At 39.8% G+C, this 14,958-nt stretch overlaps 1 protein-coding gene across 1 annotated transcript in view; it reads right to left on the bottom strand.

Annotated features, from left to right (window-relative positions):
- The window catches only part of LOC124544780, a 144,145-nt gene that overhangs the window by 83,747 nt on the left and 45,440 nt on the right, over nt 1–14,958 (bottom strand). The window contains exon 8 of the mRNA XM_047123460.1: nt 492–783. Within this exon, the coding sequence (XP_046979416.1) occupies nt 492–783 (292 nt within the window). The remainder of the gene's footprint in view (nt 1–491; nt 784–14,958) is intronic.

Genomic DNA, 14,958 nt, shown 5'->3' on the forward strand with positions numbered 1-14,958 from the left:
CGGGGGTAAATCTTACCATTGTTCTATGAGACTGACTTTAACCGCCCCCACTCTCCCCCCCAAAAAGTTGCCAAAGACAGTGGAAACATTCAGCCTATTTTGGACATGTTGAATGTAAAAGCAATACCATACAGTACTGCACTGGGTGAAATCAATGAAAAACACTTTTTACACACCAACATGCTGGAGCAGTTGGCCAGTTTTGAATTTGATCAACAACTCATTTATATTAGTCGAATTCGCCCCATCAGCTCGTGTGTGGTGCATCTGTCTAAGCTGTAAATATTCAATCTTACTGATAAAAAATTGTAAACATGACCGAATGCAAAATTTGGAGTCATGTTTAATTAAGCAATCTCCTACACGAAACTAATATGATGTACCAATTTTTACAACATACATTAACTAATTCCTTCAGGAATTGAAAAATTAAAAGCAACCAATAAATTTTTCTTATGCAGCAGTAGTTAATAATGTATTGACCTACTTACAGTGCCCACAACCAGCAGCCTCGTCTTCTACAATTTTCGCTTCCAGCTGCTCATCAGAGAAAAGGGCAGCTTCCAGTCGTGGGATTTGTGTTTCTGTTTCATCGTGCAACTGGATAATGAACTGAGAACAGTGAGACACAATATCCAACATATCTTTAAACTCCTTTGTCAGATCCTCTAGCTCAGGGATGTATGGTGACAGATCTGCAGGATCTTCACGACGTAGTGCATTTAAAGTTTCTTCTGCTTGCCTAAGCAAATTATTCAGGAAATCTTCTGGAAGCAGCCCACTCTACAACAGCAATTTAAGTGGCATTTTACATCTTTATATACAGTATTGCAACATTGTACAATTTACAACTGTATATTATTATCTGTGGCAAGAGGCTTCCTAAACAAAATACCATAAAGAACAGAGTGCCAGTCAACTATCCTTCATACTCAAGCAACAAACTTAATTTAAGATGCCTTGTAAAAATGTCTAAAATGTGAGAAAAATTATGAAAAAGTTTTCAAATGATTTCATGGAGGATTTATCTAACAAACACAGGCCTCACCCAGTGCCACACTAGATGCAGAGGAATAAATGTATGTAACAAGTAAGCTCCCTCAGCACAGCAAAAGCCAGACTCGAAAATGATTTCACAGGGAATCCCAAAGATAACTCTTCTGTATCAATACAATCTTCCCCCCCCCCTCCCCCACCTGAGAATATAAAGTCTCATGCAGTTTTATTTGCAGATGATGCATTTGTAATAACTGAAAATGGAACAATAAAACAAATTCCCCAAATAGTCACTGATGCTAAAAACAGTTTAGAATATTAGTTTATCTAAATGGATTAAAATTAAAGATGACAAAGCCCGATTAATACTTTAAAACCAAGCAGTCCAAAACAAAGAACTTCCAAATTACCAATAAAAATCAGCAAGTTAGGGAAGTAGATAATGTCAAATTCCTGGGGACATCTGTGGAAGAAAATATGTATCAGTCTTACAGCCTATTTAACAAAAAAATTGAAGTCTTGCAGACACCATTATAATGGTAGTACCCAAAATAATACTCTTCACTCAGAGCATTCCAAGAGCTATAGCTGAAGAGGACAATGTTAGTCTAACTGCTGCAAGATACAGAGGTTGGACAAAAATATGAGGACACCACAAATGAAACACATTACCATGCCTAATACAGCATTAAAAACCCGATGAAAGAGCTTCCCGTTGTCTCCAAATGGGTGAATGCAGGTATTGGATGGTTTCAGGACTATCTTATACCATTCTTCTTGCAAAACAGTGGTTGAGTTCAAGTAATGATGATGGAGACTGATAGCGATCATGCACGTTTTTCTCCAAAGCAGACCACAAAGGCTCAATAATATTGAGAGCTGGTGACTATGGTGGCCACGGGAGATGCGACACTTCTCCTCGTTCTCACAAAACCAGTCCTGGATTATGTGAGAAGTATGAACAACAGTACTGTCTTCCTGGAACACAGCATCACCATTGGTGAACAAACATTGTATCATAGGATGGACCTGGTCAGCCAAAATCGTCACATAAACCTTGGCATTAATGGGACCTCACCAAGTCACCATGTCTTGAATCCACGATAACACTGTCCAAATTATCATAGAATCTTGCCATATTTCATTCTTGGGACATAAACTTGGTCACAAATTAGAAAGGGTGTGAAAGATGACTCAAAAAACGAAATTACTTTTTTCCATTTTTTCATAGTCCACATTTTATAGTGTCGGCACCAAGTTTTTCTGTTACGTGTATTTGCATCACTGATGAATGGTTTTGGAATTTCAGCTTACTCTGTAATTGCCAGCTTATGGAGCTCTCTTTTCTTCTTCTTCTAGACAGGGTTCATGAGTACGATATTCAGTTCTGCCGTGACTATTGCCGCTGCCTTCTGCTCATTATTGGTCACAATCATCTTCAATGACTGCCCGCCATGATCATTTAACACACACTTTTGTCTGCTCTGTGACTTGACGAATGATGCTTTCCCTTCGGTACCTGTATGTGGTATGAACCTTAGATATTGTGCCTCTTGAAACACCGGACACTTTGGCTTCCTTGCTTATGGGAAGCAACCACCATACAGCATCGATAGTTTCCTCATGTTCAAATTCACATAGCTCCAATGCAACACACTCACATCTGTATAGAACACTTTTATGACAACTGACACTTGCAACATATTGAGGTCACTACACAGGTACCGCTCGTGGTCAAATACAACAGTACACCCTACAGGCTGGGCTAATATCTGCATTCATGATGAAGCAAGCATTTCTCATGGTGTTTCTACATTTTTGTCCATGTTTAATACTACCTAACTGCATGCTAATTCTTCCCTAGCCTGCCATCTGAAGGTATCTGGAATTTCAACTGTTTGTATCGAACTCTCGATACTTCTGCAAGAGCCAACAGAGTGAACTTTTGACTGAAGAAAGGTATAAGGTATGCCTTTATCCACAGAGACAATCAAATGTGTATCATGATACCAATCAAACAACTGGTCAAAAGTCTCCAGACAAAAGCTGCTGGACATTCCCCAGATGGTAGCAATGTAATTAACATTACTGTTGCTAGCGTCACAGAAAATCTTCTTTGAAGAATGCTTCCCAGTAAAAAGGCAGAATTTGTTTCATTTGTTCTTGTAATTTTTCACAAGCCACAACTCTGACATAATTAATGAATGACGTACTGAAAAATACCAAAAGCTGCTACATAGATAATTTTACTTCTGTCAATGACCACATGTAGGAGAGAGAAATCTACAATTACACCTTGTAATTAAGTACCACTATTTGTAAAGATATAGCTGCTATTGTACAGCACAGAATTCAAGTGAGTTTACAAACATGTGCAACAGAACTTTATAGTGGTTAGTGACATGACTGACGTAATCAGTCGTTGCAGGAGACTACTATAATTTTGAACTGTAGTCTTTTTATGAAATCTTATTTACTTGCCAAGATAACTATGTTGACACATCAGTGGATTACTAGTTTTGGCAATATAAACAGCCATCTTCAGCTCGAAAACCAATCAGTTACTCTGTTGCAGCCAAAATGGCATTAAACCATGGAACAAAATTATGCGGTGTGCATCTGTTTTGTTCATAACATACAAATTTTAAGTTGTGTATGCATAATGTTGGCATATCCGGCATGTTACTGTAATGCCTTGACTTTCTTGTGCACACTGTGCGTTCTTGTGACAGAATGGTTTGATCACTGTTTGATGTGGCTACCACTGTCTAGTTTTATTGATCTGACAGTGGAAATTTATATTGCCAAAATCAGTAATGCACTAACGTGTTAAAAAAGCAACCTTGGCACATGTAAGTTTTCATAAGAAGACTACAGTACAGAATTTTGTAGACTGCATAAACTGCGATGGTACAGTACACATACAATTTAAAAAAGCACTGTACAATAACGCTTGTTTAATCAACTCCCTTTCACATATTATATAACTGTATGTACTGTAAAACAATTTGTACATGGTAATACAATTACTTAATCTAGCTAGGAAGGCTCCTAGTTTTAGGGGGCACTGTGCAGACATATCTGCTTAGTTTAAACACTAATCCACAGAGAGGTGGTGTGGTCCCGTCATGCAATTTATAGGTCTGACATTAATCTTCATCACCTTAAATGTTGATTTTTCTTCAGAATAGCAAATCAAATGCTATTCAATCCGCTATTCACTTCAGAGGGGCCCAATTATCCCCCCCCCCCCCCCCTCCCCCGATATTATCACCAACTTTTCCTCCCTGTTTGCAGATATCTCTTCTGCCAGCTCAAGGGTAGAGGTCGCGCAAAATAATGAGGCCCGTATCCGCACAAACAGTGTGATAAAGGAAGGGGGGGGAGGGCAAAAAAACCTCTTTTGGTAAATTTACTAAAAGGGAAAAGTTTATAAAGCATCAGCATGAGAAAATACTAACCAACATGAGTGGCATGAAAAAGATGGACAACTTACTTCTCACAGCTATTCAACTACAATGATTCATAGTTTTACTTCAAATTTCACGAACCTGATAGCGTTGATGCACAAGTCACAAACCCAACAGTAAATAAAATTACAGCAAGCAATAAATTAACGAATAACAAAGCTTGGGATGAAGACCAGATATACAATGAGGTATTAAAGAATGGAGAACCTGATCTGGAATTAGAAGTACATTCTTTAACAGACCAAATTATGCCTGCAGACTGAAAAACCAAAATAATATGATCATATTTAAGAAGAATTATCCCCGTGTCTGTGATAACTACAGAGGGATTGCTTTACTGGATGTCACTTATAAAAGACTAGTAATATGCCCATTCAACAGACTGCTCCCAATAACAGAACTAATTGGTGACTACCAATGCAGTTTCTGCAAAAATACATTCACATTAGATCATTTATTCACTCCATGACAGCTTAATTAGAAGGTGTGGGAAATCAATGCAGATGCCCATATATTATTTCTAATTTCATGAAGGCCTACAACAGCATGCACTGACATATACCTCTAATATAATAAGGAAATCTAATATACCAACAAAGCTAACCAGATTGATTAGGATGTTTACAAACAAAAATTTGTCATATAAAGACGACGGTAGGAGAAACTGAAAATTTTAAGAATTTCACTGGGCTTAAGACAAGGGGATGCCATACCACCAATTTCATTTAACACTTAATAGAAAGAATGATTTTTATTACTTAACTGGAAATGTGTGTCTGACAGACATGGTAACGAAGAAAGCGAAATACATGTTGCTTTCTCACAAAGTAGGATTTTCCATCTGTTAGTACAACGAACAAACTGAACAATAACTCCATAAACCCCCTTAACACGTAACAATTCTAATATGGATTACTTTCATGAATACTCATATAATGGAACTCTTTTAGAAAAAACACCACCACCACCACCAACAACAACAACTGATGAATTTGGAAAAAACTCTCTGAAATGTATGCTGATTTGTCTCCCTCTTTCTGTATTTCTCTTGTTTCAAGGTCATCAAATCATGAGAGCCGAGATTTGAAACCGCTTTAAGAGAATTGCACCTCTAAATATAGGTCTTCCAATATAGTCAGTAGAGACAAATGATAGCATATCTTCGTGCCTAGATTTACACATGGAAGTTAGCATACGAAGCACCATAAGTGATTTTATTTCATACAGATCAGCAGTTTTGTAGTTACTTTGCTGATGTACTTCAATCCTGTTTCTGTATCATTCCAGTTTAATATTTGCCCATTTCACAATTACTTCTATGAGTTTGTCATCAAATATCAAAAGACCAACTATCTTCTACATTAGGATTATCACCCAAATTTTTAACAACCCTTGTTTTACCTGGTATTACTCTGATTATGTTATCATGAGATTCTCATCTAACTTTAGTTGGTTCTTTTGATTCCCAACAAAATCCATTATTGCCTTTGTCAACAAAAATAACTGACATTTTATTATTTGCTTGCTCACATGTGCAGGAAAAGTCAACACTTGCAACTGATTCTTTCTCATCAGAGGAAGGAAGATCTGGAGGTTGCTTTTTCTTGAGAAAAGGAAGGACCACAATTGGAATCTGTCAGAAAATAAATCCTCTACTTCCACATCTTCTCCATCTACTTCTTCGCACATCTTTGCAAGTTTCTCTTCAAAATTTGGGTCATCCACTCCCAATACTTCTGTTTGTCTTCTTTTTTCTGATGTAGATAGAACCTGCTCCATTTTTTCCTCTAGTAAAATATTTTACAAAAATGCTAAGAGTGTAACTTAACTGCATGTCTAAAGGGAAAAGCAATTAGCCGCACGTAGTTCTATGCACCAGAAGTAGGAGTATAGATTTAGAAATGTATGTCTAATAGACACGCAACAAAACTTGCGTTAATGGAAATGTGTGTCCCATACACACTGTAGTATTTGAGGAAACAACAATTACTTCATGTGTAACTGTTACTGTCAACAATCAATCACACCAAAAGGCTGACAAAAAAACTATGTGAAGCTACAGAGGCATTCTTGCGAACAGCGCAAACAGTGCTGTCAGTCTAACAAAAAGGCTGACAAAAAAACTATGTGAAGCTACAGAGGCATTCTTGCGAACAGCGCAAACAGTGCTGTCAGTCTAACAAAATAAAACTGCATGTGTGTCCCTCAGACCTTGTCTTAGAGAAGATCGACAAAGAATTTAGTGAAACTAATCTACAATGCAGGAGGTGAACATTGCTCGACTTAACTGCGTTGATGATGTAGTATTAACAAGTAGTTTCAAAACAGAATTAATCAGAATGATGCAAAATTATTACAAAGTCACTGAGAAAATGGGATTATGTGTTATTGAGGAAAATACAAAATATCTGGTCGTAAGTATGAAAATCCAAAATGATGTAGTTTTGGCTGCAGATGGATTAACTTTCAAGACAGGTGATAACTTCAAATACTTAGGGAGCCTTTCGTAACACAGAACAGATATAGACATAGATGCCTGTCCAGCAACAGCAAGCAAAACACTTTTTAGTTTTATCAAAATCTTAAAGAAAAGAACACTTAGTAGTAACTTCAAAATACACATGTATGAAACTACTATTATACCGGTAACCTTATGCAGGTGTGAAGTATTAATATTTAGGAAGATATACAAATTTTGGACTGGTATATGAGCAGCGGCGGAGGGGAGGTGAGGGGGAAAGAGACAGCTGTACAAACATAATAACATCGTTGAAGTGCTGAAGAAGAGAAGGTTTAATTGGGCACACTGCATTTTCTTTAAATAGGAACCCCCATTTTTTATTACATATTCGTGTAGTATGTAAAGAAATATGAATGTTTTAGTTGGACCACTTTTTTCGCTTTGTGATAGATGGCGCTGTAATAGTCACAAACGTATAAGTACGTGGTATCACGTAACATTTCGCCAGTGCGGACAGTATTTGCTTCGTGATACATTACCCGTGTTAAAATGGACCGTTTACCAATTGTGGAAAAGGTCGATATCGTGTTGATGTATGGCTATTGTGATCAAAATGCCCAATGGGCGTGTGCTACGTATGCTGCTTGGTATCCTGGACGACATCATAAAAGTGTCCGGACCGTTCGCCGGATAGTTATGTTATTTAAGGAAACAGGAAGTGTTCAGCTACATGTGAAATGTCAACCACGACCTACAACAAATGATGATGACCAAGTAGGTGTTTTAGCTGCTGTCGCAGCTAATCTGCACATCAGTAGCAGACAAATTGCGCGAGAATCGAGAATCTCAAAAACGTCGGTGTTGAAAATTCTACATCAACATTGGTTGCACCCGTACCATATTACTATGCACCAGGAATTGCGTGGCGACGACTTTGAACGTCATGTACAGTTCTGCCATTGGGCACAAGAGAAATTACGGGACGATGACAGATTTTTTGCGCGCATTCTATTTAGCGACGAAGCGTCATTCACCAACAGCGGTAACGTAAACCAGTATAATATGCCCTATTGGGCAACGGAAAATCCACGATAGCTGCAACAAGTGGAACATCACCTTGGCAGGTTCATGTATGGTGTGGCATTATGGGAGGAAGGATAATTGGCTCCCATTTTATCGATGGCAATCTAAATGGTGCAATGTATGCTGATTTTCTATGTAATGTTCTACCGATGTTACTACAAGATGTTTCACTGCGTGACAGATTGGTGATGTACTTCCAACATGATGGATGTCCGGCACATAGCTTGTGTGCGGTTGAAGCGGTATTGAATAGCATATTTCACGACAGGTGGATTGGTCGTCGAAGCACCATACCATGGCTCGCACGTTCACCGGATCTGATGTCCCCATATTTCTTTCTGTGAGGAAAGTTGAAGGATATTTACTATCGTGAGCCACCGACATTGGCTGGCAACATGCATCAGCGCATTGTCAATGCGTGTGCGAACATTATGGAAGGCGAACTATTCACTGTTGAGCGGAATGTAGTTATACGTATTGCCAAATGCGTCGAGTTGACAGACATAATTTTGAGCATTTATTGCATTAATGCGGTATTTACAGGCAATCTCGCTGAAACAGCATGCGTTCTCAAAAATGATAAGTTCGCAAAGGTACATGTATCACATTGGAACAGCCGAAATAAAATGTTCAAACATACCTACGTTCTGTATTTTAATTTAAAAAACCTATCTGTTACCAACTGTTCATCTAAAATTGTGAGCCATATGTTTGTGATTATTACAGCACCATCTATCACAAAGCGAAAAAAGTGGTCCAACTAAAACATTCATATTTCTTTACGTACTACATGAATATGTAATAAAAAATGGGGGTTCCTATTTTAAAAATCTGCAGTTGATATCTGTTTGACCTATGGCAGTGCCATCTAGTGGGCCAACCATAGCGCCATCTGGTTTCCCCCTTCAAGCTAGACAAGTTTCATTCTTTGTAGTTTTTTCGTTTGACGATTATTTCGTGAGATATTTGGCCCAGCCACGATCAATGAACCACCCTGTATATACGGGTTTGCTGGCCCGAGGAGGGAGGCACCAAGTTTGGGGATTGGAGGCAGCAATGCGAGAAGAGGTGGTCACAAGGTCCAAGCGGCCAAAGCTACATGTTAAGCAAGGAGGGCCTGTGCGGAGGAAGGATTCCGTAGAACTTCACCGGGGTCAGCGTCGACTACAAGCAGCAGACCAACATCCATTTGATTGGTTGGCAACAACTGTGTAGGGCAACCGATCATGGCCTGATTGCCCCCTTCTACCTGGCTGTCATCAGCACCACCCAGCAATCGCCGCGACGCACTGCGGATCCACGGATCTGGCTGCTGATAAAGGGGAGTAACATTCTGTAAACCTCAAGGTGATTTGTGTCACTGTCTACCCTACCTTCTAATTATTTTCTGGTTTGTACCTGACCCTAAGAATTTTACTCGGTCGACTCTTTGGATGTAAATACAGACCGCAGTATTGTACTAGACAATAGTTGTCGTACGAAAATTTGTTCTGATATTATATTGCCCGTCCTTTCTGGTTCATACCGGATCATTAGTGTTTTAATGAGTCAGCTCTTAGTCAGACCAATTGTAACAAGGCACAAGTTGCTTTTAAACTAACAGGGGTTTTGTGGTTAGATTTAGATGTTAACCAGTTCAATTCCTTGATTGTAGAGATAATCTGAACTACCTGTTATACTAAGCTGTGCCTTCCTGGCTTTGAAAGACCAGGTCATTATTAGTGCATTTTAACTAGATCTTATGGTTCTGTGGAGTGAGTTCTCTAGTAAAAGTGCTCATTCGTAAAGTTTTAAAACGTTCCTTCAGAGTGGCCTTCATAACTGAGAAGCAATTCAACTTGTGACATATTAACAGCCAACTGTCACCAAGGCTTTAGTCAGTATAAGACTGTCAAAAGGGACGGGTTGGGATCCAGTCACACCGTGCCACTGATTGAAATGAAAAGGCTGCTCACTTTGAAGCAAGCCTTATCATTGTCATAATTGTTTCCTAATTTGTTTGACCTTTAAGCACAGGTGTGCATCTTAACCACAAACCTTTCGACATACAGTTTCCAAATAAAAAAAAAATTTACGTCATTTGTTTGAGTAACTGAAACACCCTTGTCATCAATATTACTTACATGTTTTCATGTGTTGCAGAAGGGCATTTAATATGAGAAACAGTGTCCAGCATGATAGTAAACACGGCTGTTTCACTGGATAACGGGCAGGCTGCAGGTCCGGGCCCTTGTAATTATTGTCATCTTGTTCTTGTTTTGATTTCTCTTACAAAAGCTTATTCATTTCACCAATTTGTTAATTTGTAAAGACAAAAAATTTATGATTATATATTGTTAAATAAACAGGTTGTGTGAAAAGAAAGTTACATTGGTGGGTCCTCCCTTCCACGTTTTCTTGATACCAGTAACTACCACATTTCAAGTGTAAAAACAAGACTTTCTGAGGGAAAGAAGTTTGTTTGCTGCACATATGTATGTAGACATAGATGCAGAAATTGATGAAAACATGCAGGCAAGTATTAAAAAAACTGTTAAAGATTTAAGGTTTATTGTGTTAAACATACCAAGAGAAAATCATATTTTTGGGTTACTAGTAAGAAAACTTCACAAAAGATGATAACAATCTTAATTTTAGGTGAGTATATTCTATTTAAAAGTTATAAAGCTGTCTTTTGTAATTCTATTACAACTAACATTATCACATGCAAAGAGGTAAAATGTATTAATTATCATAAAACTATAATTTGTATTGTTGCAGTGATCACATCTCAGCTTTATCTTATTCTTTGGATTGATTTAGTGACAGCTGTGTCACATACTTTGTCTTGCATCAGTCATAGGTATATATTTCATTTTGATCAAGTTTCTTAACATTTCTACCAGGTAATAATTCCCTTACTATCAGTATGAGACCTTGGATAACAAATATTTAATATCCATATTGATCATAAACCAGTTTTACAATATTTCTTTGTTTTCTCTCATGAACTGTTATTACTAGGTTCTACAGTCAGGAACCATGTAGCCGAATTGCCCACAAATCATCCAATCGAGTACATTTGTACTAGAACTCTTGCTTTTCTATCCGTGCTCATGAAACTTTCAGAAATCACTGGGTGTCTGCTATATCTCGGGCAAGCCTCTGAATACAGAATTCAATAAACATATATAAGAAGGGTTCCACGACGGAGACTACTGAATATTGTAAAGAGGGTGGATAGTAAAAGTATTCACATAAGAGAAGGCAGGAAAAAAAGACTACAGACGTTAGGACCTAAGAGAGAAAGATGCTAGACCTCTCTCCCCATCATAGAGTCCCTCATGGACAGGTTCACTGAGGAGCTGGAGGGTGAAGTTGTTTGGTGTATTCCAAAGAATGGATTTCCCCATTTCACCCATACTGGCCCCTAAAAGTTATCTTAACACCCTACTATTGATGCCAAGTGGAGAGGGTAGCAACACAACATAGCAATCACCTTTGCTTGTGTAAATCCTATGGTCACATTAAACCAATCCCATGGATTAAATTACCCAAACATTCCATAAAAAGTTCTTAAAAACCCAACCATATTACTTATCTCCAGTAAAAATCAAAAAGAAAATAGTTATTCCTCTAGGAATACACGGGACTCAAAATCTCAGTACTATATGGGGATACAACCCTACATAGTTACAGAGAACACCACCTCCACTGTTATGAGACCAGGTTCCTCATCAAGCACCTTCAGCCTTCATTAACTGCCACCATATCAGAGGAGCTAGATGTTTTGAATAATTAACAAGTATTTGTAGTAGCAACAGTTAAGAAACACCTTTTTCCTCAGAAAGGTTCTCTCTACACAGTCATTTAATTATCCAAAGCGGTAGTGTCCCTATTAATGTATCCTCCTTTATCCTTCATGTATAGGTTATCCTTTTTCTCTCGGCCCAACTATCCTTTTCATCACACCGTACATACGGGTTAGGGTCCAATAGCCTATTAATAGCATTTACAATGCTACCATCTCCTTTTTTACATATATATCGAGGGCACCTACTGCTTCTGTAGCTTTTATTCATACCTGGTTTTTAATCTATTTTCTGTGCTGTATTTGTCATACTCCTTCGTACATACTCAGGTCTGAAACTTCGAATGTCCTTACATTGTGTGTCTCAACGAAAGTTCTCTGATTATATAGTGCAAGAATCCAAGGCAGGACCTGACAATACAGAATAAACTTCTCAACCAGCAGGTACTGCGTATGTGACATGATGTTTATTTTCGTCCTGGCTTGCACATATGCTGCATCTATCCATCTCATGATACATTCAATCAGTAATTTGTCTAATTTGTTATGAAAATAAGCTTTTTATGAAGATGATCATCATTTGTCGGTTCAAAAATGCTTGTGCAACCCAGCCTTTCATCAGAATTATGTGTTACACCACATTCTCATGTTCCTTGTTGTTCTTTTATAAGAAGTTACACTTCTGTAATTGCTGTTATATCCCACAATATAGCTCAGAAAAAGCCAAAGAAAAACCAATAATTCCTTATCTTGCCACTAACATCCTTGAAATTTTGTCTACAAGTCACACATTACGTATTCTTGTCCATTGTTACTCTTTGTTCCTTATATTTCTTTCTGTAATACTTACTGACTGGCCCAATACAGTTGATTAAAATCAACTGAAGAGAAAGAAAGTAATTTCCATACAAACATCTTATTTCAAGACCCATAGAATCTGGCAAGTCCTCATTGGGAATACCCCTCTGAATTGCCAAACATAATCCATGTATGTAATAATCTAGTAAACATTTGTTGTATTTTACTAGGTGCTTATTTTGTTTTGCTGCAATTATGATATTTTACTATGGTTGAGAGAAAACATATTGTTGTACAATCAGTTTCAAAACGAAAATACCTATCTCAGTTCTGGTTGTCAGGCCTTTCTTTGTAATTAACCAGTCACCCTTTCCTTTTTGTACATGAGTTCTATTGGAGTTGTGCAGCCAATTAAGATCCAAAATTACAAAGTGGCTCTGGTTATCCTCATCCCCTCAAACCCAGAACCTCCCACAGAAGAACCCCAAAAGTGCCCCACTTGTGACAGGTTACTTTCCGGGACTGGATCAGACTCTGAATGTGGCCCTCCAGCAGGGATATGACTTCCTCAAATCCTGCCCTGAAATGAGATCCATCCTTCATGAAATCCTCCCCACTCCACCAAGAGTGTCTTTCCGGCGTCCACCTAACCTTTGTAACCTCTTGGTTCATCCCTATGAAATCCCCAAATCACCTTCCCTACCCTCTGGCTCCTACCCTTGTAACTGCCCCCGGTGTAAAACCTGTCCCATGCACCCTCCCACCACCACCTACTCCAGTCCTGTAACCCAGAAGGTGTACAGGTGTACACGATCAAAGGCAGAGCCATGTGTGAAAGCACCCACGTGATTTACCAACTGACCTGCTTACACTGTGACACAGGCAGACAGTGTTTGTTGATAATGAGGATCACCCTGTGGCTAAACATGCCTTGGTGCACGGCTAGCACATCTTGGCACAATGTTACACCGTCTGGGTTATCTGGATACTTCCCACTAACACCAACCTATCAGAACTCCGGAGATGGGAACTTGCCCTTCAATATATTCTCTCTTCCCGTTACCCACCAGGCCTCAATCTCCGCTAATTTCAAGTTGCCGCCGCTCATACCTCACCTGTCATTCAACAACATCTTGCCTCGACTGACATCTCTGCCCAAATAATTTGCCTTTACATATGTCTGCTAGTGTGTGTGTGTGTGTGTGTGTGTGTGTGTGTGTGTGGGCGCGAGAGAGAGAGAGAGAGAGAGAGAGAGAGAGAGTGTATACCTTTCCTTTTTTTCCCCCTAGGGTGGGTCTTTCCGCTCTCGGGATTGGAGTGACTCCTTGCCCTCTCCCTTGGGACCCGCATCCTTTCGTCTTTCCCTCTCCTTCCCTCCTTCCTGGTGGGGTGACTGTGGGTTGTGAGGGCTTGAATTTTGTGTGTGTGTTTGTGTCTCTGTCAGCATGCCGGCACTTTCGTTTGGTGGGTTGCATCATCTTTGTTTTTGTGTGTGTGTGTCTATATATATATCTCTGGAAACAAGGATGATGTGGCTTGCCAGGCGAAGGCGTTGGTGTGTTGATGGGGACGCTGACAACGCTGACAAGCACAAGCACACACACGGGGTTCAGGCTTTCGCAACCCACGGTTTGGGGTGGGGGGGGGGGGGGGGGGGGGATGGTTGGGGTGGGGAGGGTTGGGGGAAAGGGTGGGGGGGGGGGGTCGTTCCGGTCCGGGAGCATAGGGACTTGCCTGGGGGGGGGGGGGGGGGGGGGGGGGGGGGGGATGCAGTCGCGCACACGCACATGTCCGTCTGCACATGTACGGACACAGGCAGGCTTGTGTCGGTATATGTGCGGATGGATGCGTGTGTGCGTGTGTGTGTGTGTGTGTGTGTGTGTGTGTGTGTGTGTGTGTGTGTGCGCGCGTGTGTGTGCGCGCGCGTGTGTGTGCGCTCGTGTGTGTGTGCATGTGCGGATGGATGTGTGTGTGTATGTGAGTGTATACCTGTCCTTTTTTTCCCCCGAAGGTAAGTCTTTGCGCTCCTGGGATTGAAATGACTCTTTACCCTCTCCCTTAAAACCCACATCCTTTCATCTTTCCCTCTCCTTTCCTCTTTCCTAATGAAGCAACCGTTTGTTGCGAAAGCTTGAATTTTGTGTGTATGTCTGTGTTTGTTTGTGTGTCTATCGACCTGCCAGCACTTTCGTTTGGTAAGTCACATCATCTTTGTTTTTAGTTCAGGGAAACTAGTGCAGAGCGAGAGAGTCTCAACAACCTGTATGGCGTAACAGGCACTCAGGTGCTTCGTGTCATGCCATAAAGCATGTTCAGCAACTTGGTACTGGAGATCCCAAAAGTACACAGCTCTTATATGC

The sequence above is a fragment of the Schistocerca americana genome, chromosome 8 (genome assembly GCF_021461395.2).
Source record: "Schistocerca americana isolate TAMUIC-IGC-003095 chromosome 8, iqSchAmer2.1, whole genome shotgun sequence".
Taxonomy (NCBI): domain Eukaryota; kingdom Metazoa; phylum Arthropoda; class Insecta; order Orthoptera; family Acrididae; genus Schistocerca; species Schistocerca americana.